Source organism: Salminus brasiliensis, chromosome 24 (assembly GCF_030463535.1).
Source record: "Salminus brasiliensis chromosome 24, fSalBra1.hap2, whole genome shotgun sequence".
NCBI lineage: Eukaryota > Metazoa > Chordata > Actinopteri > Characiformes > Bryconidae > Salminus > Salminus brasiliensis.
In genome coordinates, this window is record NC_132901.1 from 25,782,638 (window position 1) to 25,809,784 (window position 27,147).

The window sequence follows — 27,147 nt, forward strand, 5'->3', positions numbered from 1 at the left end:
AACTTCAGAAATGGGCTGTCCCATTTATATGGCACCCACTGTCAGGCCTCGCTCGAATATCGGTAATTTACGGTAATAATTTTTGCTATGAGCCAGTATTCAGTTTCCCCTCACAAGAAGACAACTTACAACTTGTACAGGTGCGGGCGCTCCCAAACTGTTCCCTGAGGTAAAACTTCATGATCCATTTACATACTGCTATGCCATGACTTTTAATACTGCAAATACTGCATTTCTGCAGTTGCTGCTTAGAAACCGTTAGGCTTATGCCTCCAAAATAGACCCAATGCTTATTTTTGCACTTGACAACTTCTCTATGGAAAAGTATTTGTCCGATTGCTCTTAAAATGAACAAATTGCACTGTTCTAGAAATGTAAGATGATGAGCAAAAGCATCACATAAAAGGTAGCTGCTACTTTCCACTATCATTAGGGGTCCAAGCACTGTAGGACCTGTCTGTTGGCTTGGAGGTTGTGGAGTTGAGTCCCTCGCCTGCCCAATACATTTACATTTACTGCATTTAGCAGACGCTCTTCTCCAGAGCAACTTACAAAAGTCCTTTACTGTTCACTCAAGAAGAACCTCAGCTAGTTTCAATAGACGAAAACGTCAAGTCAATATTGAGACCATAGTACTCTTCACCTCTCTCAGAAGAGGAGGGTCTTCAGTCTGGGTTTGAAGACAGCGAGCGTTGGACTCTGCTGTTCGGACACCCAGGGGAAGCTCGTTCCACCACTTCGGTGCAGGACAGAAAAAAGTCTGGACGCTCGTCTTCCATGGATCTTAAAGGATGGCGGCTCGAGCCGAGCCGTACTTGAAGCTGGAAGGACTCTCAGTGCAGATCAGCTTTTGGCCATTGCTATTAAGTAGGGAGGGGCTGGCTGGTCCAGTCTTGGCTTGGTAGGCCAGAGTAAGGGGTTTGAATCTGAGGACCTGGGCAGCAGCTACAGGAAGCCAGTGAAGAGAGAACGCAGCAGAGGAGGAGCTGAACATGCCTGAGCTTAGAAATGTTGAGGACCAGCCAGAAGAGAGCTGCAGTGGTCAAGTCTTGAAGTGACGAGAGACTAAACATCTGAGCACCTGGGCGGCTCTCTAGAGAGGAAGGGTGGAATTCTCTGGATGTTGAACTGGAGAAATCTCCTGTAACTGATTGTCCATGACTGCACCAAAGCTTCGAGCTTGACCAGTGAGTTCTCCAAGAAGATGGCAAGATCATGGTGAAGTCCAGAAGTTACCGGAATGTACGGCAGCTCTGTCTTGCTGGGGTTGAGTTTGAGGTGGTGAGGCATGCTGAGATGCATGTGAACACTCACATATTTAAGTCCTGAATCGAGAGTCCTTGCAAAAGTGGCTCATGAATGCGTTGAATGAGTTGGAGGTCATTCCTGATTTGACCTGAATTTCCTAATCGTGCTTGAGCTCCTCATTTTGCACACTGCACCATATTGATGAGTTGACTGTTGTGCTATAAATATGCAGCACATCGATTTACTGTATATTAAACTGTCTGATTTCAATTTAGCAGGCCTTATGAACTCCATCTGAGAGGCTGTTAAATGTCGGTTCTGTCGAATGTAAAAGTTTGCCCTGTTCTTGCGTAACTCGCTCCATTTTTAACCTCCTCTCGCTCCCAAGCTGAGAGAAACTACCTCCTTAATCATGACTGACACCCAACGTACTGAGCTGCTTTAAAAGCTTGCTTTGCGTGTAGCAGCTTCCACTGTGTTACTGTCGCTCTCCATCTAAACCGTGGCGTCATCAATTATGAGTTAAGTGCGATACGCGACGTGAACATTGCCGGGCAGCCGTTCCTCTTTCACTCATATTCACGGGCCCGTGTTCCTCCATAATGCTAATTGAGTTTTCATTGCGTTTCCCACCGTCTCCTGCTGAGGCTACACTTTCGGGCCCGTGTCGATAAGCCGATGCCCAGGTACAGAGCTAATTTGCTGAGCCCCTGAGTTCATTCATCTCTATTGATGGAACATTCAGATCTTCTGGCAGTGGAATAACAGGCGACAAATTAATTAAAAATCATTAATCCCCCCCCGTCCCCCTTGCACGTGAGCGCCTTCTATTTTTGTTGCAGCTGATGACGAGACTTGTGGCTTTGTGCGGGTTAGTGGATCACTGCGGTGAGTTGCTAGAGGGATTTGTTGATGCACAGATGTGAAGGTGTTCGCTTTTATCACTGTGGGATGCTTCAGAGAGACGGCTGTAAAGAGGCCTCCAGCTTTACGATGAATTATAATCAACAGAAATGTGTGTTCCAGTCTTAAACATGTAAAAATTCTGCATGCAAATTCCACCGTTTGGACTGGTCAACCAGCCTCTCGCATGATATGTGTTGGTTTTTGGGTCTCCTCTAAACACAAGCACAGCAGCAGGTCATTCTTCACCCAACCCATACAGTGCTTTATTTCTGTGAGATAAAAATCTGTGAGCTCAGAATGAAGATAACGTCTTCCCAGAGAGGTGAAGCAGTTCTCATTGATGCTCACGGTTCTTATTCCGATGCTACAGCAGCTCTTTTCTTCTCATTTGTGGCGACAGGTAGTTCAGTACAGTTGAACTACAGTAATGTTACATTGACTAATCCATGATGGACCCAAGCAGGTCCTCTATGTGCCCTCAAAACAGCTCCAACCTACATTACATTTAACATTTACAGCATTTAGCAGACGCTCTTCTCCAGAGTGACTTACAAAAGTGCTTTGCTATTTACCCAAGAAAAACCTCAGCTAGCTTGAATAGACTAAAATTCAAAGATCCTCTAATCTTAGACTCTACTAAACACAAGTCAGTAAGGAGACCATAGTACTCTTCTCTTCGCCTGAGTACTCTCAGAAGAGGAGGGTCTTCAGTCTGGGTTTGAAGACAGCGAGTGTTGGACTCTTAAAGGATGGCGGGTCGAGCCGAGCCTTACTTGAAGCTGGAAGGGCTCTTGGTGCAGATCGTCTTTTGACCACTGCCATCAAGTACGGAGGAGCTGGCTGGTCTAATCTGGGCTTTGTAGGCCAGAGTCAAGGTTTTGAATCTAGTGAAGAGAGAACACAGCAGAGGAGCTGTGGTTTTACACAATCAGTAATTAGCAAAAAGACAAGAAATCGAGAACATCTGAAGACATGAAAACCTAAGACCCCCAGCGAGCAGCCAAAAGCAACAGTGGCAAGAAAGCTGGAGGAAGAAACCTTGGGAAGAACCAGGACTCACAATGGGGAACTGACCCATCTGCCCATGTTTGCAACATATTCTTAATTATATTATAATAATAATTTACATTATCCCTTTCGTTAGCTTCCAGCTCCAGAGCAGCCTGGTTTCAGAACAGATAGCTGACCTACTTTTCACCAAAGCTCTGGTTCCTAATCTGTTCAAGAACCAAATAAAAAAATGATTTCTATATTATATCTCTTCTGTGTTTTGTGAGATGGGTGGGGCCTCCATGACCATCAAAGACCCTTAAGCACCCATGACCCTGACGCTGGTTCATCGGTTATCCTTCCTTGGATCGTGAAAACCACAGTTAATGCATTTGATCTGATATAATGAAGTTGGCTGCTTTATAGCTATGGAACTGAGCTCATTGGCTAAGCATATTTTCTCTTTGGACATTGATGTGATTAGTTCATGACCTTAATTGCTAATATAGGTAACACATGATGAAGGCTAAAAACGCCAACACAACACAATTGCCTTAACCTGTTTTGCATATTTGCAGCCTGAATTTCTGTATCTCACTATAACTGTATGTCACAGTGTTAGAAACTGCCTAAGCAAGTCTTTTAAAGTTGGATCTCAGAACAGTGCTGTCTCTTAGCTAGCGCACAGCCTGAGAGCGCTCTGTTGTGCTAGGCAGCAGTTCAGCCTGAGTATTAAGGCCCAATTAATTTGATAACATTGGCCTATCAGTCATCGTGGTGCTGAACAGCGCAAATATTATTAGCGCTGCGTCCTCTTGACCGGCGAGATAGACATGTTGGTCTGTATGAGTGGACGGGGGGAAAGCGGGGCTGCTACTATCTGCGCAAGATAATGCTGACCCTCCGGTGAGGAGCATGCTTGCCACTTTAATTTCGCTTCCTCTTGTACTTGATTGCCAAGCAGCACCAGCGTCAAGAGCCAGAGCGGAGAAGACGTCAGCTGCATTTTCCATGCCTAAAGGTTGGGTGAAAAAGAGTGCACAGATCAGCCATAACATTAAAACCACCTGTTTAGTATTTTTAAAGGCCTATCTTGTGTCCGCCAAAACAGCACTGACCCGTTGAGACGAGGACTCCACATGACCTCTGAAGGCATCCTGTAAGATCTGGTACCAAGACTGATATGCGCAGTGGATCCTTCTAGTCCTAAAGGTTGTGAGGTGGGACCTTCATAAGCATCAATGACCCTGTTTCCTGCACTTCACTGGTTACTTGGAGCACTTTTGGTAGGTATTGGCCACCGCATGCCATGCAGGAACACCCCACAAGACCTGCCTGATGTTTTGGAGATGTTCTGATCCAGTCGTCTTGGACATCACAGTTCAGTTCTTAGGTTCTTCTGCTTGCCTATTTTACGCCAAGAACTGACTGTTCACTTGCTGCCTAATATATCCACCCCTTGCCAGATGCCATTGTAACCAGAGCAACGTTACAGGAGAAGGAAAAACTAGACGACTGGGTCAGAACATCTCAAAACAGCAGGCAGGTCTTGTGAGGTGTTCCCGGTGTGCAGTGGTCAGTACCTACCAAGAAAGGACAACCAGCAACAGGATCATGGGTGATTATATTGATGCTCATGGAGGTCCCACCTCACAACTTACAGGACTTAAAGGGTCTACTGCTAACGTCTTGGTGGACACCTTCAGAGGTCTTGCGGAGTCCAGGCTTCACCTTGTTTTTTATTTTTTGGTACAAGAGGGACCTACACATTATAAGCAGGTGGTATTAATGTTATGGCTGATCAGTGTCCCTTTCAATGGAAGTCCATGTAAAGTCATATTGTTATTTACATCATTTTGGAGCATTTCTATTGGTCCATTTCTCATGACATTATGCCAAAAAAAAAAATAATTCTGGAGATCCAGTTTTACTAATTTCTTTGGGGTCCCAAATTGAGAACCCCTGTGTGATATTTTGTCAAGCCAGGCTTCTCTGAAATCACTTATATTATATACTTATATTTATATTTGTAATATATTTTGTATTATTTTTGTAATATATTTATATATTGTGCATTGCTGAACCCATAGCAACCACCTGGGACACCACAGCAACCTCATTACCACAATCACTTGTTTGTTTGTTTTTTCGTAGACATCTACGATATATTATTACCTGCACATTGCAGAATCCATAGCAACCACCTAGGACTAAATGCAAATAACAGTAGCCTATTTCCACAAGCCTGCTATTGATCATTCTGCTGGCAAGATGGAAATCAATGGTTGATTTTATTTATATATTTATTTATTTATTTATTTATTTTACTGGTTACAAACTGTTTTGTAATTTTCCAAATGACTTCACGATACAGCCATAATTGATCGGTGAACATTTACATATAAAAAAGGAAGCTCTGGATTCCCACAAAGGAACTCATATCGTTCGTTTGTTCTCCTTCAACTTAACCATCGGTTGTTTTTTCCAGGTTGCTTCTCTGGAATCACTTTAAAGAATCCTCTCAGTTGTAATTGACCAGCTAACACATGTTTGGTGTCCAAAGTTTGCTGCTGTAGCGTCAAGGCTAATGTAGCAAACATTAAATAGAGGCATATATGCCACCAATCAGCATCATGCAAACTGCACTTGCCTGAATCATAATGTTATCAGGCCTCAAGATAGCTGAAAATTTGAGATACAAGGTTTTTAGCATGAGCAGAAATGGGTTCTGGGTCCTGTAGTAAATATGAATTTCCATATCTCTTAACCATTTTATGTCCGGCAGACCTAGGCCTGCTTCCCTCTGTGTTCATCTCATGTTTATTTTAGGTGAGGTTTGTGTCACTCCCTCACTTTTTGGCCTTTTTGAGCGAGTGACAGTGCGCTAGGGTAACCGTATCTCCGCATCAGCTGGCACTGGAGGTTCTCTGGGCTGTGTGATTTCACACTGAGCTGCACTTCTGGAGGCAGCGAGTGCGGAGACTTTGCACTTCTGTGCAGGCTGCTGACACCGGCGCAGGCTTGGAATGATGTTAGCAGCATGAGCTGACTGAATTAGGGCAGCCATAACAGCGTGCCATATGCCATGCACTGCAGACCAATGAGAAGGCCCCAGACTTTTCCTCCGCAGATACACAGGAAGTCGTATTCCTCACCAAACGCTCACCGAATCACTGCAGAACATCCAGAAGCAGCATAGACGCTGGCCTTGTATGTGGCCGGATGTTGGATTCACTCATGCAGCATATTCCTCCCCACAGTCTGAGCCATTATTTACTCTCTGGCTTTTTTACAGAGCATTAAATGTTTTATACTTTACCGCTACAATATAACGCAGAGACTGCGGGAACAACTATCAATAAAGCCAGCTCGCTTTATATGCACATACACAAAAGAGGAATGGGCGTGTTTACGTTTTATGAAGCGACTTTGATTGAGCAATTTGGGTTGAGTGGTTGAGTGAGCGCAATCTGACCGCTTTATTTACTTCAGGTGGTTAAACCTGGGATATACGGCAGCGTTGGTGAGTTTGACGGGCAATCTTCAACGTCATTCAGCCATATTGAGCTAAATATGCTGGAATCTCATGTCTTCATATGCAGAATTTAAGCAGTTTAGGTTTACGATAGAATGTGAATCTAAGAATGGATCTTTGCATTGTCAAATTTTGACCATCTTATTTTTATTGACTTCTATTAAAATATTTAGAGATACTAGGTTCTTGTATGGTGTGGCAGTGATGATTTATCATTAAGTGTTACGATTCAGGCATGCATGATGTTTGCATGATGCTAATTGGTTGGGTACCCCCCTACACTATTGGTTTGCTAGGTTAGCCGTGAAGCTAAAGCAGCAAACGCTGGACACCAATCGTGGGTCAGCTGGTCAACTACAACTATTAGAGATAAAGTGGATTTGTTGGACTTTATTGGCCAAGTATGCTTACACATACAAGGAATTTGTTTTTGGTTACAGTAGCTCACAGTGCACGATAACTGACATTACAGAAGTAACAAACACACCCAACCTTCACACACACACACACACACACACACACACACACACACACAGTGACATACACGCACAGACGCACCTGTAAACTTAAAATGTGCAGAGTTGTATATTTAAAGTAAAGTGCTAAGTGCAGCAGTAAAGAACCGTGCCGACTGGATTAAACAGATATAAATATGGAGAACAGAGGAGTCACTGGTTGAGACAGTAGTACAGATTGTTCTGAGACACTATCAGATAAATAAAAGTGCAGTACAGAGAAAGGAGAGTGAGAGAACATCTGGATAGGATGTATGTATGTAGTAGACTGTATACAGAAAGTAGTTTTGTAATGTTCAGCTGTTCATGAGTGTGATGGCGTGTGGGAAGAAGCTTCTCTGTAGTCTGGAGGTCTTGATCCTCAACTGGCTGAAACGCCGACCTGAGGGAAGATACTGGAAGGTGTATTACTCAGTAGCTACAGGGACTTCTGGTGGTGGGCTGTTCTTTGGGTTGCAAGTTTACAATACTTTCGTCCCGCTGGCAGACACTAGGCTTCTTAAGGAGTCAGGCTTTATTGGGGTTTTAATTTAATTAAAAAAAAAAAACAAATAATACTATATCTCATCACTGTTGTGATCTCCATTTTTTTGTTTTTCATTTTTTGACATAATATGAATCTGGCAGTTGTTATTTACTTTTCATCATGAAATTCTGATCCATGGACCAATAGAAATGCTCCAAACTGACTTGGAATAAAAAAAAAATAGCTATATGGTAGATTTGTGCGTGAGTGTTAATTTACTTCTCAGTCTGATATAGGTTTATTGAAAAAAGTCCATGGGGCGGGGATTAGAGTAGCTCAACGTTCCATTGGACTGGCCCAGGGGTCACAAGTTTGAATCCTGAGCCATGCCAGATTCGAGAAACCTCAACTGGTTGTGGGTAGATGGCGCTCTCTCTCCTCTCATCATTCTAAAAGCCATGGTGGCCGGCACAGGAGTCTGTTAGCTGGTGTGGTGGAGCTGGGGATCCGGTGCTTTCCTCAGAGCGTGAGGGCTGCCTGGCAGTTTGAAAAGGGGTGGTGAGTTCACGCATATTGAAAAAGAGTCAAGATTTTTTTTTTTAATTGTAGCCATAGCAACCACCTGGGACACCACAGCAACCTTGTGCTTGTTTATTTAAAAAAAATATATTTAAAAAAAATATATAAAGTTATTCTGGATTGCTGAACCCATAGCAACCACCTTGGACACCACAGCAACCTCATTGCCACAGTTTTTTTCAATCACTTGTTTTTTTTCATAGACATCTAAGAGATATTGATAATTGTGCATCGCAGAATCCATAGCAACCACCTGGGACTAAATGCAAATAACAGTAGCCTATTTCCGCAAGCCTGCTATTGATCATTCTGCTGGCAGGATGGAAATCAATGGTTGATTTTTATTTATTTATTTATTAATTTCACTGGTTACAAACTGTTCAAAATTATATTTGATTTTACATTTTTTTAAATCTTCTCAAACATCAAAGCTTGGTTTGTTATTTTCCAAATGATGATACAGCCATAATTGATTGGTAAACATTTATATATTAAAAAGGAAGCTCTGGATTCCCACAATCCTCTTTAAAGTCTGCCGCTTTAAAGAAGGAACTCATATCGGCCGTTTGTTCTCCTCCGACTCAACCATCGGTTGTTTTTTCAGGTGGCGTAGCGCGTGAATTTTGGATGCGGGGGAAAGTTTGATGTCAGCAGCCGCACCTAATGTCAAGCTGTCCTGAAGATGAAACGGCTTTGTTTTTGCTCTTCAGGAATTTTCTGCAACTTGGTCAGATCCTGGCCTCCTTTGGGAGCCGGCGGCTGCGAGGACGTGCCGTTCGCCTCAAGACTAATACCACAGGCCGGGCTTTGTGTCAGGGCATTAGTAAAGTATATATTGTGCTTCTCCTGTGAGAAAACTGCCCAGCTTGGTTTCCAGGGGATTTCAGGGATTTTCTTGGCACCCATAAGCCTCCAGTAGGTGAAAAGCTGTATATCGTCAGTGTTGCAGCAAATCTTAGTATCTCTACAATGGGTTTTTTTTTTCCCTTTTGTGAGAAGGGATACTTTTGGACCACTTCGACTGGTCCCAGTAGTGTAACAGGAATCCATACTTGAGCACTGGGGAGTTCAAGACCAGACACAGTCAATATAAGAGCATAAGGTAACACTATATTTTAAGGAACACAGATGAGGGGGATATTAAGAGGATGTTCTTTATGCAATAAAGCCTGAATTAGACTTTTTTTAATACTATATAGAACAGGAGGGTGGACTCTGGGTTGGCTTTCTCTGTGGTCTGCACTTAAAGCCGGATTTCCCTGTTGGTGTAGCGAATGATGGAAGAAAGGGTGGAGACTGGGTGGAGGTGGATGCAGCGTTTGTTCAACATGGAGTTGGACTGAAAAGCAGGGTTTTGAGGGCTTAAGGGCCAGGAGGAAGGAGCATAAGGTAACACTATATTTTAAGGAACACAAATGAGGGGGATAATAAGAGGATGTTGCTCGTCTCTATTATTAGTGTTAACACTTTGTTAACACTATTTCGTGTAGCCATGGCAACAACCTGGGACACCACAGCAACCTCATTGCCACAAGTTATTTCAAGATATATTGATACCTGCACATTGCAGAATCCATAGCAACCACATGGGACTAAATGCAAATAACAGTAGCCTATTTCCGGAAGCCTGCTATTGATCATTCTGGATCAGGATGAAAATCAGTGGTTGATTTTATTTATTTATTTATTTATTTACTGGTTGTAAACTGTACAAAATTATATTTGATTTTACATTTGTTTTTTATCTTCTCAAACATTTTTAAGAGGTTCAGCTTGGTTTGTAATTTTCCAAATGACTTCATGATACAGCCATAATTGATTGGTGAACATTTACATATAAAAAAGGAAGCTCTGGATTCCCACAAAGGAACTCATATCGGTCGTTTGTTCTCTTCCAACTCAACCATCGAGTTGGACAGAAAAGCAGGGTTTTGAGGGCTTGAAGGCCAGGAGAAGGAGGAGTTGGGGGGTGTGGTCCCACTCCCAAAATTCAGTCCTGTCGTAACTCCACTTATAGCTTCTTATACTACAGTCAGCACATGGTGAACAGAGCGTCTAGAAATGGATAATTCAGGTTTATTCAGCAAAGAACAACTTCATTTAAGTTCGTTATTTGACCGCTGTGTTGGCCAGCTAACAAATATGCAGCCGCTGCACCATTTAAGGTGGAGAATTTGTATAAGAGGCCAACACATCACTCAGAAATATACAGTCTTTTACACACAGCCTAAAAGGTCATTGGTTCTATTGAGCTTTGGTTGAGCTCTTGCACATGTAAGGTGGCATGGTTGGTGGTGTGGTTGGTGTGGCGCAACAGATAACACCACCACTACCTGACTAAAATGACTTAATAGTTTGATTGAATCGGACATCCGTACTAAAGCCTCGCCTCGTCGTATTTTACTCTCTCAGAGTTTAACATTCGGACTCACTAAAGCTGCTGATAAATTAGCCTAATTAATTGTAGCTGCATCCACTAAAACCACATAATTGAGCGCTAACATTTCGAGAAAAGAAAGAGCAGGCCGAGAAAATTGGAACACTAGTTACTCATAAATCTTAATGAGCCTCGCCGTCACGACGCAGATCAATGTTTTTCTTCTTTTTCTTCCCTTTCCCCCCCAGATCGGATCGCAGCCGTCTGACCGAGCTTGAATCGATACTTGATCAAAAGGCTGAGAAGTCAAACGTCAAACAGTGCCCCCTTCCCTTCGATAACTCGCAGACCGTTTTTTTCCCTCCGCCGCCTCGCCGTCTCACCGCCGCCTCGCCCTTTCACCGGCACGGCTGCAATTTATTCTCAAAGTGCTAATTTGCAGATAATTAAGTAATCCGCTGCAAATGCTATTCGTCTCTCCAGGCGCTGAGGAAAGCAGCGGGGGGTGCTATATTTGGGGGCCGGCTCATTTGTCGTGCCCCATGGGAAATATCACATAATCATGCGGGCAGACTCTATTCTTATTTGTTTATTTAATCCATTCCTTGTAGAAGACGACATCCCGGCTTCGCACTCTGCCCTGCTGCCGTCGCACAGATGTTACTGTTTGTGGTTCTCATAGATAACTTGACCTGTATTAATGAGCTGGTAGATGCATCGCGATGAAGAAGACGTCCTTCCGGTGACTCAGGGGTGGCCTAATTGGGTGCGGTGGGCCTGTCCTGGAAAAGCAGCCCATGCCACATTTTCTACAACCATGCGTTTATGTATATATAAGTCCTTACCTTTGTAATTGACTGAAGCAGAATTAGCATGTCTGTAAGCTTTTGCTATAAGTATATAATAACATAATAATATAGAAAAGTTTATAAATGATGATTCAGCAAATATAGGCCTGAAATGCAGTGTTGCTTTTAAAGCCACTATAATAAAGATAATTAATATAATAATAATGATTATAATTATAGACTCTACACGTCCAGTTCATTGTGATGTTTCAGTTCCAGAGACTTGCACAGTGCAAGCCCAGAAGTTCTGGTGGCTGGTGGCGGCCCAGCATCGTACCATTTTGATAAACTATGAGGGATGTGTAATATATAAATATGAATATAAAATTCCTGCATGCTTTTGTAAGCAGCGGCACTAACTGTGACTTCCAAAGGACAAGATTGCTGCTTCCACAGCCAATAACCTTTGAAATAACCAAGAAAAGCGTGATGGATCCACATAGTGCAGAGCTTTAGGGCTCTCTCTCTCTCTCTCTCTCTCTCTTTTTTTTCTTTCTTTTTTTTAGTTGTTTTTTCATTTATTTTTTGTTTTAGCCTTTTCCAGCCGGGGTCCTTAATCATGGTCGCTTCTTCCAGCACGTCATGTTTGCTTTTCTCCCTCTCCGTCTATCCATCTGGAGTGTATCTGCGCTTATCTCATGGTTCATCGCTCTCGTAAAGCTTTCTCTCCGCTCCCTCCCTCCTTTAAACACCCGTCCTGGGAGTGTGCACTATTTTTTTGCTGAGCCAGAGCAAATCGCGGCGGCCGCTTGAAAGGCTCCATCAGTCTGACTGCGGCCCGATCCGGGATGAGTGCTGGGACTTGGTGATTTGCTCGGCCGCTCCCCAGGCCCCCTCCTCGCACAGTTCAGTGGCGACAGCACTTCTGAGCGCTGGAGGACACCGAAAACTTCCGCCGGCTGTTTGCATGCTGACAGAGTCCTTAGATGAGAATCGTATTAGTGAGTCTGCAGGCCTGGACGCTCGAGTGTCCTTCACTTTGAATCACTGTCAGGTCCGGCTGTCGTGGTGCTGCTGATAACTAGTCACTTTTGGTGCTTGATGGCGGGCCGGTGGCGACGCAACAGCATCCGTACTTTACAAAGGGCATGACCATAACTCCAGCTTTGTCCGTTATATTGTTATTGATTTATTGATCATTTCTTTAAAGCAGCTTTATGCAGGATTGTTTACTTGCTCATGGGCTCCCCCTAGAGTCAGGCAAATTCATACTTTGAGCGGGACATGCTTTACACATGCTTTTTTGTTATATAGTTATATAGTGCAGTTAGCAACATTCTGAACCTGGAGTAGCAACGGTTGTGTCGCTACTTTCCATATTACAGGTCAGTAGAGCATCAACGTGATTTTGAAGCTGGTGTTTTAGTGTGAAAATGTTACATATTGCTCCTTTAAATATCTGCAATCTGTGTCAATCTGACTGTTTGGAGTGATCTGACCGTGTTTGCAAGGCCATGTTGTGTTCTCAAATTAGACCTTTGCTGGTTCAAACTTGATGATGTGTGTCCAGGGACTGGGCTTGTGGGTTCAGTCCTCCCTACAGTCAGTGTCTGTGAGGAGTTCAGTGTGTTCTCCCCATCAGAGTTTCCTTTAAGGTTATGGGGTTAGAGGTTTCCTCTCACCTCCCAAAGACGGACATGGCCCCTGGGTGCGAGTGAATGGGTGTCCTGTCCAGGGAGTATTTCTGTCTTGCGCCCAATAATTTAGGGAAGGCTCTAGACCCACTGCGACCCAGACCAGGAAGAAGCTGATAAGATAATTGAGTGCATTTTTTAAAAAACCTGGCCAGTGCTCCCCCTACTGGCTAAAAATTCAGCCCACTGAATGTTGATGCTCCCATTGCTCGGTGCCTTTAATTGGCTCTTTTTTTCTCACTTTTTTTCCCAATTAGGCCCTGCCAATTAACCCACTCGTTTGTAGTGCCCCCTAGCACTAGCAAAGCTCCCGACACTAGGAGGATAAGGACCCAACACACATCTCCTTCAGTACATGCAAAGCCAGCCACCACCTCTTTTCCAACAGTCCACCAGCTAACAGAAGCCTGTGCCGGCCAACACCGTTTAAAGAGTGATGAGGGAGAGAGCGCTATCTACCCACCTGGAGAGAGTATGGTCTGGTGGCAAAAGGCTGATGGCAAAACGGCATGGCTCAGGATTCGAACTCGCAACCCCTGGGCCGTAGCGCTAATGCCAGCCTCAAAGACACTGGATCTACTCTTTAAGGAAATTAGGCAAATCTTATTGGTTGCCTAAATTAGAAAATAAATAATACAAGTTTAACCTGATTTGCTTAGTAATTTACTGCTGTTTTCCCCCTGAGGCAGAATTAGCATGTCTGTAAGCCTTTGCTATAAATTGTCAGTTATTAAAGTATAGTAGTTAATATCAAAAACAGTTTATTAATTGATAATTCCTCAAATCTAAACCTGAAATGCAGTGTTTTTTATTAAGCCACCATACATAAAGCACGTACAGTTCATTGTGATGTTCCACTTCGATTCTTGACGTGGGGTGATTTAGCCAATTAGGCAGACAGCACCCTTCACCTTTTGATAAAGTGCTTCATCTAATATGACCCCGTGGGTCATAGGTCCGACCTCAGTTTTGTTGAGCACGCAGACCGCTCAGGAATACCAGAGGGGGAGTAGCGGCAGTAGGATCGGGCCCCGCTCCGGCCTCAGCCAACAAAGCACTGGAGCAGGAAATTATTCCAACTCGTTCTCATATTGATCATGACCTCCTAGAATGCCTCATTACCGCCGTCTTCACTCTTCATAAATGCGTCCCCAGTCCAGTGGGGCAGCCATCGTTGTTCAAATTGTCAGGTTAACCTCTGCAGGGAACGCGAGGACCAAGGCCAGCATCTTAAACTGCCCTCTATTCTTACTTACTAACTCACTCACTGTGGTCTCCCGTGGCTCCCTCACTGCGACAGATTGTCTGCTACTGTTTTCCATCAGCGCTGTGCTGAATACGGCAGGATTTGTCGGATTCCACCACAGACGGGAACAGGGGGGTGTTTGTGAATGCTCTCACTGTAGACTCTATTAGAAACACACTCACTGCAGCAAGTGTAATCCTCTTCAGCGTAGTCTATTTGTCTACTTCTCTCATTACTAAAAGTGTCTTTTTTTGCTTTTGCAGATAATTTTGCTTAATTAAAGAAATAATATAGAATGTAGAATCGCAAGTTATGCTCCCTGCCATCAGCAGCCGGAGCCTGAGAGGGCACAATTGGCCTTGCTCTCTCTGGGTGGAGAAAGTCATGCTACCTGCCATCAGCAGCCAGAGCCTGAGAGGGCACAATTGGCCTTGCTCTCTCTTCAGGTGATTAGACAGCTTTGTCTCTCCCCACATCACTTCATTGTGATGCCCCAGGATTTTGTTGCAACTGCCTAGGCAGCTCTGCAGCAGCTTAGCTTGGCTTAAAACACTGCATTACATATTTTATTATTTATTTAATAACTGACATTGTCTTACAGACATGCTAATTCACTTAAGTGTGATGCTGGCCGGCACGGACATCTGCTAGCCAATGCATCGGAGCTGGGTTCCCAACGCTTTCCTCCGAGCATGTTGGTTTCCCAGTGACGTTACATTGGTGGCAGTTGGAAAAGAGGCGACGGCTGGTTGCACATGTGTTGGAGGATGAAGGTGTCAGTCCTCACCCTCCCAGTGTCGGGAGCATTACATGTGATGGGGGAGAGTACTAAAGAGTGGGGAGAAGTTTGGGAGAAAAATTTACTTAAAAAGTACCATCTGACCACAAGCAAAATGGACACCAGTAAGAATAATACCTTCTTAATAAAAATGTCAAAATAAAAGTTACTTGTACAAAATAAGTTAGAAGGCGAAAAATCATATGATATTTTTTCAACAATTAAAAATTATAAATATCAGATTTTAAACTAGATTTTGCCTCGACAAGGCAAACCCAGCCCTCACGCTGGCCTCTGAGCTCCTCTCTAATGAGCCCTGCCTGGAGCTGGTCAGGAGACCCTTCTCCAGAAGGGCTTCTGAGAGGAAGCTGAGCCCAATGGCACTACTCTGTTAGGTTTGCCTGTGTTTATAGGTCGTAAGAAATGTGCCAAGCCACCGTGGCCACGCCCCCCCTTTCACTGGGACGTGCCACACTGTTTACAGAAATATGATCAGGTGTGTATTTGTTTGTTTCCCGTAATTAACTAATGCTGTATTGATCAAAGTTCTGGTTAGCAGTGACCTCAATCGCACTATGTGGGATATCCAGTCCCCTCGCCTGCTGTATCATATTGATGGAACTTCTGAAGGGCAAAAGGTCGGAGAGACGTTGTGTTCTTCCCTCTGGAAGTGAGGATGAGGACGGCTGCTTTGGGTCTCGTTATTTCCATGATGATAGATTGTTTGCAGGCAGAACGCTGTCTAACCAGCACCCATAACAAGCTGGGAGGAGCCGTTTCAGCTGTGCATGTATTTATCATTCCCTTTCCAGTCACTTGCCCCCTGCTGTGACCATCCATTGGTTTAAGGGGGTCTACACAGAGTGAGTGCCTCCACATGTGATCCTGCTTTCAGTTGATGAACAAGTTGTCAGCAGAAACACCAGAATGTCATGGACTTGTCATGGATGTTAGAAGACACATGAGAAATCCTGCCTTTGAGGAAACTGGGGGAAAGCTAACTTATATATAATGTATATTATATATAATATACTGATACTTCAATGGCATGAGTGATGTACCAATCTGATCAGGAACGACTAAACAGTTTATAGCTATATTCATTCATAACATAATTTATAACTGTGTAATTAACTAGTGATATGCTATCAATTGATAACTATGCTCATTTATAACTGATAATAATACCCGATCCATTACAATATGCCTGGATTGGCCCCAATAATTTATAACTAATCATTCATGACATCATTTATAACATCTTTAATAACTATGATCATTTATAACTATGAAAACTATGATCATTTATAACTATGATAATGAAGAACTATGATAACTATTATCATCATTTATAACTATAAAAATGAATAACTATGATAGCTATGCTAATTTATAACTGATCATTTATAACATCATTAACAACTATGGTCATTTATAACTAGGATAATGAATCATTTATAACTATGGCAATTGATACCTATGATAATACATTTGATCATGTATAACAACGATAATTAATAACTATGATAACTATGATCATTTATAACCATGATAATAAATAACTATGATAAGAACTGTGATCATTTATTACATCATTAATAACTAAGATCATTTATAATCGATCAGATATTTTCATTGTTATTATAAGTTATAAATGACTATGATCATTTAAAACTGATCATTTTTTAACATAATTTATGATCTATGATCATTTCTAGCAATTTATAACTTACAATAATTATGATAATTCATAACATCATTAATAACAGATAATTAATACCTACGATAATTAAGAACTGTAAATTATAACAGTGTAATTAACTAAATAATAAAATATGATCATTTATAACCATGATAATAAATAACTATGATAAGAACTGTGATCATTTATTACATCATTAATAACTAAGATCATTTATAACCGATCAGATATTTTCATTGTTATTATAAGTTATAAATGACTATGATCATTTAAAACTGATCATTTTTTAACATAATTTATGATCTATGATCATTTCTAGCAATTTATAACTTACAATAATTATGATAATTCATAACATCATTAATAACAGATAATTAATACCTACGATAATTAAGAACTGTAAATTATAACAGTGTAATTAACTAAATAAAATATGATACTGGAGGGATAGGCTGTCATCCAGTCAGCTGTTTGCTATACATGGGCTAAAAACCAATTATAGAGAGCCTGTTGTTGTTTACAGGCTCTCTATAATTAGTTAAAATCAGTCAGTTTTATAATACATGCAGTGGTTCAGCATAGAATAACCAACATTACCCATAACATACAAAGAGTAGGGATGTCCCAATCCAGTTATTTTGCTCTCCAATCGAATCCAAGTCTCTTAAAGCTGAGTATCGTCCGATACTGAATAATCCAACCCCACCAGTTTGACCAATCAGCTCCCAGCTCCTTTACAACACTGCAGTGCTGGTTTATAAACAGAGAAAGGTGAGCGAGTGGTTCTCCCGGTTCTCCCGCTGGTAAAACAGAGCGTTTCAGTGAGCGTTTTATAAAGGGTCAGATATTATGGTCTGTTTTCAAGTTCCACTGTAAAATAGCTCCACTATTTACCTTCTGAGAACATCCGCTTTGCTGCTACCGATAATGGGAATAATGTTCGTTAATGGTACTGTGAGGACACCAGATGGCGCTCTGAACACCGTGGTTAAAACAAATTCTTGGAATTGGATTGGGATTAAAATAGCCGATACCCGATCCATTCAAATATGCCTGGATCTGCCCCAATCCTGGTCCACTGGGTCAGATCGTGACATCCCTACTGAAGAGCCTTGTGAGATAATGTGTAGCTAAGGTCAAATGCAGGACATGAACCAGCCAATGAAAGCAGATCTTCATGTTTTTTGCCCCATGAGCTCTCTGTGAAAGGATGGTTCAGTGTGTTTAATTCTGAAGCGAAGTAACCGGGTTGTAAATAAGCTTGTAAAACCACATCTGAGCATTTTCACCCCAACCAAAGTCACACACTTGCTATTTATTGATATAAGAATTGTATAAATAGTAATACAATTACTATTGGATAAATAGCTGTATCCAAAACCACACACTACTGTGCTAAACAGTGTGTATGATGGTACACAACCATTATAACACCTTTATTATGATAGTTGTAGTACAGTAGTGTACAGTAGTGGAGATGTTTTTTACAATAACTGATCATTTTAAATCTTTCCATCCTGTTTAAGTCTGTTATCTCCAGTTGGCCGACTCAACCATATTGTTTAGCATGCTGGAGGGGTTAAAAGTCCCCACGCTTCACATTTGGCATAGCCTGCCCAGCTCAACCCCTGTGACACCTCCCGATAGAGCTGCATGACCGCTCTGCATGCACTGCCCTTTGTGTAAAGCTAACAGATCGTTATTGCCATAGAGGAACCCGCCCTCGACCAGAGCAGGAGCCTCCTCCAGCCCCCTTCCTCAAAGTCATGTGGATCTGTCATCCTCAGGGGAGATAACAGTGGCCTCATGCTACTTGTGACGGGGGTCCTTCTGCCTTTAGCATGCAGGCTGAATGTCAGAAGATGACGACTGCCTCTCAGAATGCTCGACTGGCTCGTGGCTGCTGCTGGAGATATGGCCAGCCTGCAGTGGAGTAACAAGTAGAGCGGAGTAGGCCGAGGTCTGTCATTTCAAACAGAAGCTCTTCAAATATAAAATAATCTGCTGATCTGGGCAGTAAGTGTTGATATTCTCAGTAAAACACTGATATTGGAATAAACACTAATAATATCACTCCTACAGAATGTGGTGGTGGTTCTCCATCACTGTGTTCATCATTAGAACATCTCCTCTCAAAGTTCTCCTCTCTCATGGAGTCTAGTATTATTTAGAGTTCTCCTCAGATCAACACCTGGTTTGGAGGTAAATCAGGGCGTAATGAGGGTAAATCAGGTGAGCTGCTGCTGCTGCTGCTGCTGCTGATGGAGTTGAAAACATCCTCCACGCTGTGCTGGCTGGACTGAGGGGCGTCCAGGAGAACCCTGGAGGAACCGAGCTCTGTTCTTCAGACTAGCTCACCGACAAGATCTCACTACTTTCTTTCTTCAGAATGAGAAGCTCTTGTTTCTCCTTTTTACTGGATTCATGTTCACCTGCTTTATTTGTTCTGATGAGATCTGGAGCTTCTACAGTAGAACCTCTCTCACTGCTGAGAGACATGACTTAGAATATTAGGATTAGAAGCCTAAAACCTCAGTAGATCATGCAAAAACCTTGCCTGTTCATTCTGCTTGCCATCAGCAAGGCCCTCTCAGGGGTGAGTTTACGGCACTCCTAGTGTAATGTTGGTCAGCACAGGCATCTGAGTAATTGGCCAATTGGCAAATTGGGTAGAAAATGGGGTAAAATTGCTGTTGCCAATAATGGCAATATTGTTCGTTAATGGAGGCTTGAGGACACTAGATGGCGCTCTGAACACTGTGGTTAAAACAAAGACTCAGAACTGAACTGGGATTAAAATAGCCGATACCCAATCCATTCAAATATGCCTGGATCGGCCCCAATCCTGGTCCATTGGGTCAGATTGTGATATCCCTACTGAAAAGCATGGTGAGAGAATGTGCAGCTTAGATCTTGCAGGACATGAACCAGCCAATTGGGTAGAAAATGGGGTAAAATTAGGAATCCAAAAATAATAACAGGTTATAACATTTTCATTGTATGATCTATTGTAAATGTTGTGTTGTGTTTTTTTACATTGTGTCAAAATTTTAATGATGAATGGACCAATAGAAATGCTCCAATGACTTCAATTGAAAGTTGTCATTTTAGAGATATGCTATAGGACAAAAATAAGGTTATAGCAAATTTCCTGCTGTGTGTGTGTATGTGTGCTTAGTCTGTACATACAATTTAATTTTCAGTATGTCAACATTACAGTGGAGGGCATTATTTTTACCAGCAGTGCTCAGTCAGCAACAAACAAATGGCAGCGTGCGGGACGTTGGGATGTCGTAAATATTTGATCTGCATTTGTTTACTTTCCTTTCTTTGCCTTTCAGATACCTCCATCTTCTTCCCTTTCTTCAGCGGTTCCTCGTTCTTGGAGCTCCAGCCCCTCACATCTCTGGACTCAAGCTTTGAGGCACCGTCTGCCGGAGATGTAGTGAGCATTTACCTCACTGTGAAAGCGAGGGCTGCCCACGGAACGATACTTTACAGTGAGTATTACTCATTTCTAACAAGCCGTCCTGGTCCAGCATGATCTATCCGCTTTGACGTCTGCAGTTCTTTGTTTTCCAGTTCAAGCTCAGTTCACGTTCCGCCTTTCCAGTGTTTTGGACCTTCTCCAGCCTTTCTCAGTCTTAGAGAATAGAATAGGCCTTATTTTATATCACACACACACACACACACACACACACACTCTCTCTCTCTCTCTCACACACACACACACACACACAGGGCTTCCCGCCTGATCTAATTTCGCCATAGAAACCCTTTCAGAGATCCCAACAATGTGTGGCTGAGAAGGTCAACACAGATGACATTCATTAACCGCATTCATTTTGTGCAGAACTCTTATTTCACAGCCACTGACATGCTCTTAATGAACTATACGTTTCTATGGCCACCTAAGTGGTGATGGGGTAGAAAATGAGCCTGCTGGAGACGATTGAAGAAAGGTTGAGGTGCACATAGCAGTGGTTCTTACAGGAGGAGGCCCAGAAAAACGCTTCCCTCAACATGGCAATTAGAAGGCTGGTAAACCTCTATGGCTGGACTGATTGCTATTGTTATTTTAAAATAATTGGAAAGGCCTCTTTTGGAAGGTTTTGAGGTCCAGTAGCTAAAGGACTCACGATAAACCATCTTTTGGTGCATTTTCAGTTTGTCTGCTGAACAGGGGTCTAGTTTGGAGTTTAGTCAAACATGTTGGGTCTTTGCTTCACCTTCAATCTTGTGCAGAACTTGTGAAGCACATAGAGCTGTTAATGTGGCAATACTGCAACAAATAAGTGATTGCAGTTTAACACACTACTGCTACTACTACTACTGCTCCTACTACTACTGCTACTACTACCACTACTACTACTGTTACTGCTACTACTACTACTGCTACTGCTGCTACTGTCACTACTGCTACTACTGCTACTCGTGCTGCTACTGCTACACTGTCAGTACTACCACTTGTGCTGCTACTACTACTACTATTGTTATTGCTGATACTGCTACTACTACTACTGTTACTGCTATTACTGCTACTATTAATTACACTACTACTACTACTGTTACTGCTATTACTGCTACTATTAATTACACTACTACTACTACTGTTACTGCTATTACTGCTACTATTAATTACACTACTACTACTGTTACTGCTATTACTGCTACTATTAATTACACTACTACTACTACTGTTACTGCTATTACTGCTACTATTAATTACACTACTACTACTACTGTTACTGCTATTACTGCTACTATTAATTACACTACTACTACTGTTACTGCTATTACTGCTACTATTAATTACACTACTACTACTGTTACTGCTATTACTGCTACTATTAATTACACTACTACTACTACTGTTACTGCTATTACTGCTACTATTAATTACACTACTACTACTGTTACTGCTATTACTGCTACTATTAATTACACTACTAATACTACTGTTACTGCTATTACTGCTACTATTAATTACACTACTACTACTGTTACTGCTATTACTGCTACTATTAATTACACTACTAATACTACTGTTACTGCTATTACTGCTACTATTAATTACACTACTAATACTACTGTAACTGCTGCTAAATTGTAGTACTTCTACTGCTGCTGCTAGCAGTACTGCTACTACTACTGCTGTTACTACTACTTCTACCACTACTGCTACTTCTACCACTGCTACTAGTATTGCTAACACTACTACTGTTGCTACCATTTACATTTACGGCATCTTTTCCAGAGCAACTTACAAGGCTATTCGTATTACAGAGGTGGGCCAAAGTAGTGTTAGGGGTCTTTCCCAAGGTGTAGCACAGCATGGTCACCCAGACCAGGAATCAAACCCCAGTCTTCCACATGCTGTGGTAACTCACGGGCAGACGGTGGTGTTGTCCGGTGCTACTACTAGTAAAGGTAAAGGTAAAGGTGCACGTATTTGTCACTGTACAGTGTGGACTGTACAGCGAAATGTGTCCTCCGCATTTAACCCATCTGGTAGTGAACACACTCACACACACACGTGTTAGGGGCAGTGAGTACACACACACACCCAGAGCGGTGGGCAGCCAACTCCAGCGCCCGGGGAGCAGAGAGGGTAAAGGGCCTTGCTCAAGGGCCCAACAGTGGCAGCTTGCCGAGCCCGGGAATCGAACCCACAACCCTGTTATCGATATCTCGGCGCTCTAACCGCTGAGCCACCACTGCCCCCACCGCTGCTACTACTAGCTGTGTTTGTATGCATGCCATCCAGCCGTACGTGGTTCTGTATGGTAAAATGTCATTAAACACCTGTATGTAAGAGAATGTTCAGGGTTCAGGTTGTCCATAGATCTCCAGTGTTCAAATATATACGCTAAACATCACCTGAACAGCAATTTTCTTACACACACACACAGGGCTGAATTAGCGCCTGCATTGCGACGCTGTGAGTCTAGCAGCTATCTTCCGAGTTAAAGTCTCCGAGCTTCCGTCTACAGCTTCGTCTGATTAAGAAGGAAGTCACTCTGGACATGCTAATGACATATGAGTGCAGTCAATCACGCCAAACCTGGATATCTGATGTGGCTGGGGTTTAATGTGATGGTGGATCCGGACTGCAGGAGAATTCACAACGTCTGTATCTGTATCACCAGACGAGTGAGCCGTCTAAAGGTGTCGAGCGTGTCCGTGCTGGGGTCTGCACAGATGTGACGTGACCGTAAACAAATCGGTGACCCTGTCACCAGGATTTCCTGCGAAACTCTAAAAAGAAAAGAAAATTACGCCTGCGCTGATCCTTTCTCCCGGGAACTCAAAGACGAAGCTGTATGAAGAAAATTAGTCATCAGGAGCTCAAAGAAGCGTGTTTCCAAGCTGTAATTGCTCTGTTTACTTCATCGCCATCAAGCAGGCAATTGAATAATGAATGTTGTTCTCTCACTGTTGAAGAGGCTAGTCAAAGTGCACTCCTGAAAAGAAGTCTCTAAAAGGAGTCTTCAGAAAGAAGTGTTAAAGGGCCCATATCAGATCTGCATGTTGATGTAGCCTGTACACACAGTCCGTTCCAAAAGTTTCAAAACAGACCATTCACCCCATTGAACCTGTGCAGGACTGAAGCTATATATTAGGGGTGTGTGATCTGTATTGTCTACGATAATTTCTTAATTGTTGTTTTAACGATGTGCGAACGGACACCACTCTTTAAAAAACACGCCTTAAGAGTTCACAAATTCACTGTGCCCGTCAGCCTGATAGGATAGGCTACCGCACATGTGCACGGAGAACATGCAGCATGCTAGCGTAGCAGTGAAAGCAGTGGTTCTTACAGGAGAAGGCCCAGATAGAGTTTCCTTCAACATGGCAATTAGAAGGCTGGTAAACCTCTCTACGGCTGGACTGATTGCTACCAGACATCCACTTTTTAAAGAATTGGAAAAGCCCTCTGCCTTCAGGACGAGGGTTTGGAGAACCAGTAGCTAAAAGACTCACGATAAACCATTTTTTAGTGCATTTGCAGTTTGTCTGCTGAACAGGGGTCTAGTTTGGAGTCTAGTTAGGCCTGGTCAAACATGTTGGGTCTTGAAGGCTTCACCTTTAATCTTGTGCAGAACTTGCAAATTCACTGCACCCGTCAGCCTGATAGGATAGGATAGACTACCGCGCATGTGCATGGAGAGCATGCAGCGTGCTAGCGTAGCCTACAAGTTCACCGCAACACAAGCTAGTGTTCTGCTTGGGAAATGACAGGAGAACAAACTGCACTAGGAGACAAAACACAAGCACCAAGACCCTGCTAGTCTGCTGCACTAGATTTAGCTGCTACACCTGGCTCGTCCTCGCTAGCTTGGAGGTGGTTTTGCCTTCTGCAAACCATGTGGAAAATCGGTTGCAGTTGAAGACAGCAGCTTGACTACAAACGTATCTGTTTCTACCATCTGTGAACTGACCTTCATGTAGTATATATATGTACACTGCTCAAAAAAAAGGGAACACTTAAACAACACGATATAACTCCAAGTAAATCAAACTTCTGTTTGATTGACAATCAGTTTCACATGCTGTTGTGCAAATGGAATAGACAGCAGGTGGAAATTATTGGCAATTAGCAAGACACACTGGTGGGGACCACACAGGTGGGGACCACAGACCACGTCTCAGTACCTATGCTTTCTGGCTGATGTTTTGATCACTTTTCAGTGTTGATGGTGCTTTCACACTCGTGGTAGCATGAGACGGACTCTACAACCCACACAAGTGGCTCAGGTAGTGCAGCTCATCCAGGATGGCACATCAATGTGAGCTGTGGCAAGAAGGTTTGCTGTGTCTGTCAGCATAGTGTCCCGAGGCTGGAGGCGCTACCAGGAGACAGGCCAGTACACCAGGAGACGTGGAGAAGGCCATAGGAGGGCAACAACCCAGCAGCGGGACCACTACCTCCGCCTTTGTGCAAGGAGAAACAGGAGGAGAACTGCCAGAGCCCTGAAAAATGACCTCCAGCAGGCCACAAATGTGCATGTGTCTGCACAAACGGTTAGAAACCAACTCCATGAGGAAAGTATGAGGGCCCGACGTCCACAGATGGGGTATGTGCTCACAGCCCAACACCATGCAGGACGCATTGCATTTGCCAGAGAACACCAGGATTGGCAAATTCGCCACTGGTGCCCTGTGCTCTTCACAGATAAAAGCAGGTTCACACTGAGCACATGTGACAGACGTGACGAGTCTGGAGACGCCATGGAGAGTGATCTGCTGCCTGCAACAACCTTCAGCAGAACCGGTTTGGCAGTGGGTCAGTAATAGTGTGGGGTGGCATTTCCTTAGAGGGCCACACAGCCCTCCATGTGCTCGCCAGAGGTAGCCTGACTGCCATTAGGTACCGAGATAAGATCCTCAGACCCCTTGTGAGACCATATTCTTGTGTGGTTGGCCCTGGGTTCCTCCTAATGCAGGACAATGCTAGACCTCATGTGGCTGGAGTGTGTTAGCAGTTCCTGCAAGATGAAGGCATTGAAGCTATGGACTGGCTGGCCCGTTCCCCAGACCTGAATCCGATTGAGCACATCTGGGACATCATGTCTCGCTCCATCCACCAACGTCACGTTGCACCACACGTCCAGGAACACACGTCCAGGAGTTGGCGGATGCTTTAGTCCAGGTCTGGGAGGTGTGTGTATTTTTATATATATATATATATATATATATATATATATATATATATATATATATATATACACACACACACCAATCAGCCATAACATTGAAACCACCAGCCTGGTATTGCTTAGTCCCCCTTCGTGCCATCCAAACAGCTCTGAGCCGGCGAGGCGTGGACTCTAGAAGACCTCTGAAGGTATCCTGTCAAGGTGTCCTTAATTCCTTAATTCACTCCCTGGTTCATCCATCAAGCTCACTGTTGTTCACCACAGTGAAAAAAGTGAATAGAAATATGAGTGTTGAATTAAACTGAACGCTACGATAACGGCAAAGGCCGTTAAGAGGTTAAGAGGAAAGATAGGAAAAAATAATGACAAGACGAGCCAGGACACCACCCCCACCCCCCCACCCCCCCACTGTTAATCTATAAAGGGAATTCATGACAGCCAGTGACATGAGATAAACACTGTCAGATAGCCAATGGCAGGTGAGGTGTGCTCACAGCAGCTAATCTGACAGGGTGGAGTTAAAAAAACGAATTTGCTAACTTGACATCAAGAGCAATCTCGTTCTGATAACACGGCCGAACCCGGCCCAGCTGCCACCTCCGTCTGCAATTTATAGACACGACTCATATGACTAACGGGTTATTTAAATGTCAACTTACAGCCAGAGCAGTCATTACTGTGGCTGCTGTGGGATGCATTTTATTCATTTGAGCTCAGCTTGGTCACAACTCTAATTCCAGTGGTCAGGGCGAACACTGTAGTCCTCTCTGGACATCTATAGAGCACTCAACAAGTTGAATGGGCCTTCTTTCAAAAAGCAAAAGCTACTAAAGCTGAAGTGCGATCTTTAGTGAAGGAGATCTTAATAACAGGTTACATCTTAAAGAGCTCCGGTATTAGGCCTAGTGTAGATCATTTTTAATAGGAAAGAATGTCATCGAACGTCTCCTTAGACTTACACAAGCATATATATAAATTAATAAATTTTTCAGTAAGGTTAAGCAGTCTCTACGGTGTCCTGTATAGTGGCCCACTCATTCGTTCCACTTCAGTGTGAATAGGGAGCCTGAACTGCTCTAGGCTGAATACTCTGAATATACTGGGAGGTCGCTTTGTCATTTTGTTGTCTTGTAACCAAACCAGTCACCCAATACCAGTGCCCTTGCGCTACAGCATTTTTGTCCTCCCTTCCACTAGGGGGCTCTAGGGAGTTCTAGGGGGTGCCTAGTAGTATAAATAGAGGAAGCCAAGCAGGAGATGCTTGAGAATTGCTCTTCAAGCACATGTACTTTTTTTTTTTTTTTTTTTTTTTTTTGTAATGTCCTTTCTGGGAAGCTAATGGTTTCATGCCCATTAAGGGATTTTACATGCTAAAAACTGGTGGGCTGGCAATTGTCTGGCGGGCTGGCCTTTGTCTGCCAGGTTGGCCTTTGTCTGGCGGACTGGTCTTTGTCTGCCAGGTTGGCCTTTGTCTGGCGGGCTGGCCTTCGTCTGGCGGGCTGGCCTTCGTCTGGTGGACTGTGATGAGTTCATCTGAGCCTTTAGGAACTCTTCAACTCCAGACACATCATACCTCTGCTTAATTTACCATCACCTATTAGCAACCAGCTCCAAGGACTCTCACATGCCATCACGCCAAAGACTTTCCAGTGATTTGTGCATA

At 43.2% G+C, this 27,147-nt stretch overlaps 1 protein-coding gene across 1 annotated transcript in view; it reads left to right on the forward strand.

Annotated features, from left to right (window-relative positions):
• Positions 1-27,147, forward strand: part of eys (eyes shut homolog) — a 334,776-nt gene that overhangs the window by 225,353 nt on the left and 82,276 nt on the right. Inside the window, exon 37 of the mRNA XM_072669909.1 lies at positions 20,166-20,324. Within this exon, the coding sequence (XP_072526010.1) occupies positions 20,166-20,324 (159 nt within the window). The remainder of the gene's footprint in view (positions 1-20,165; positions 20,325-27,147) is intronic.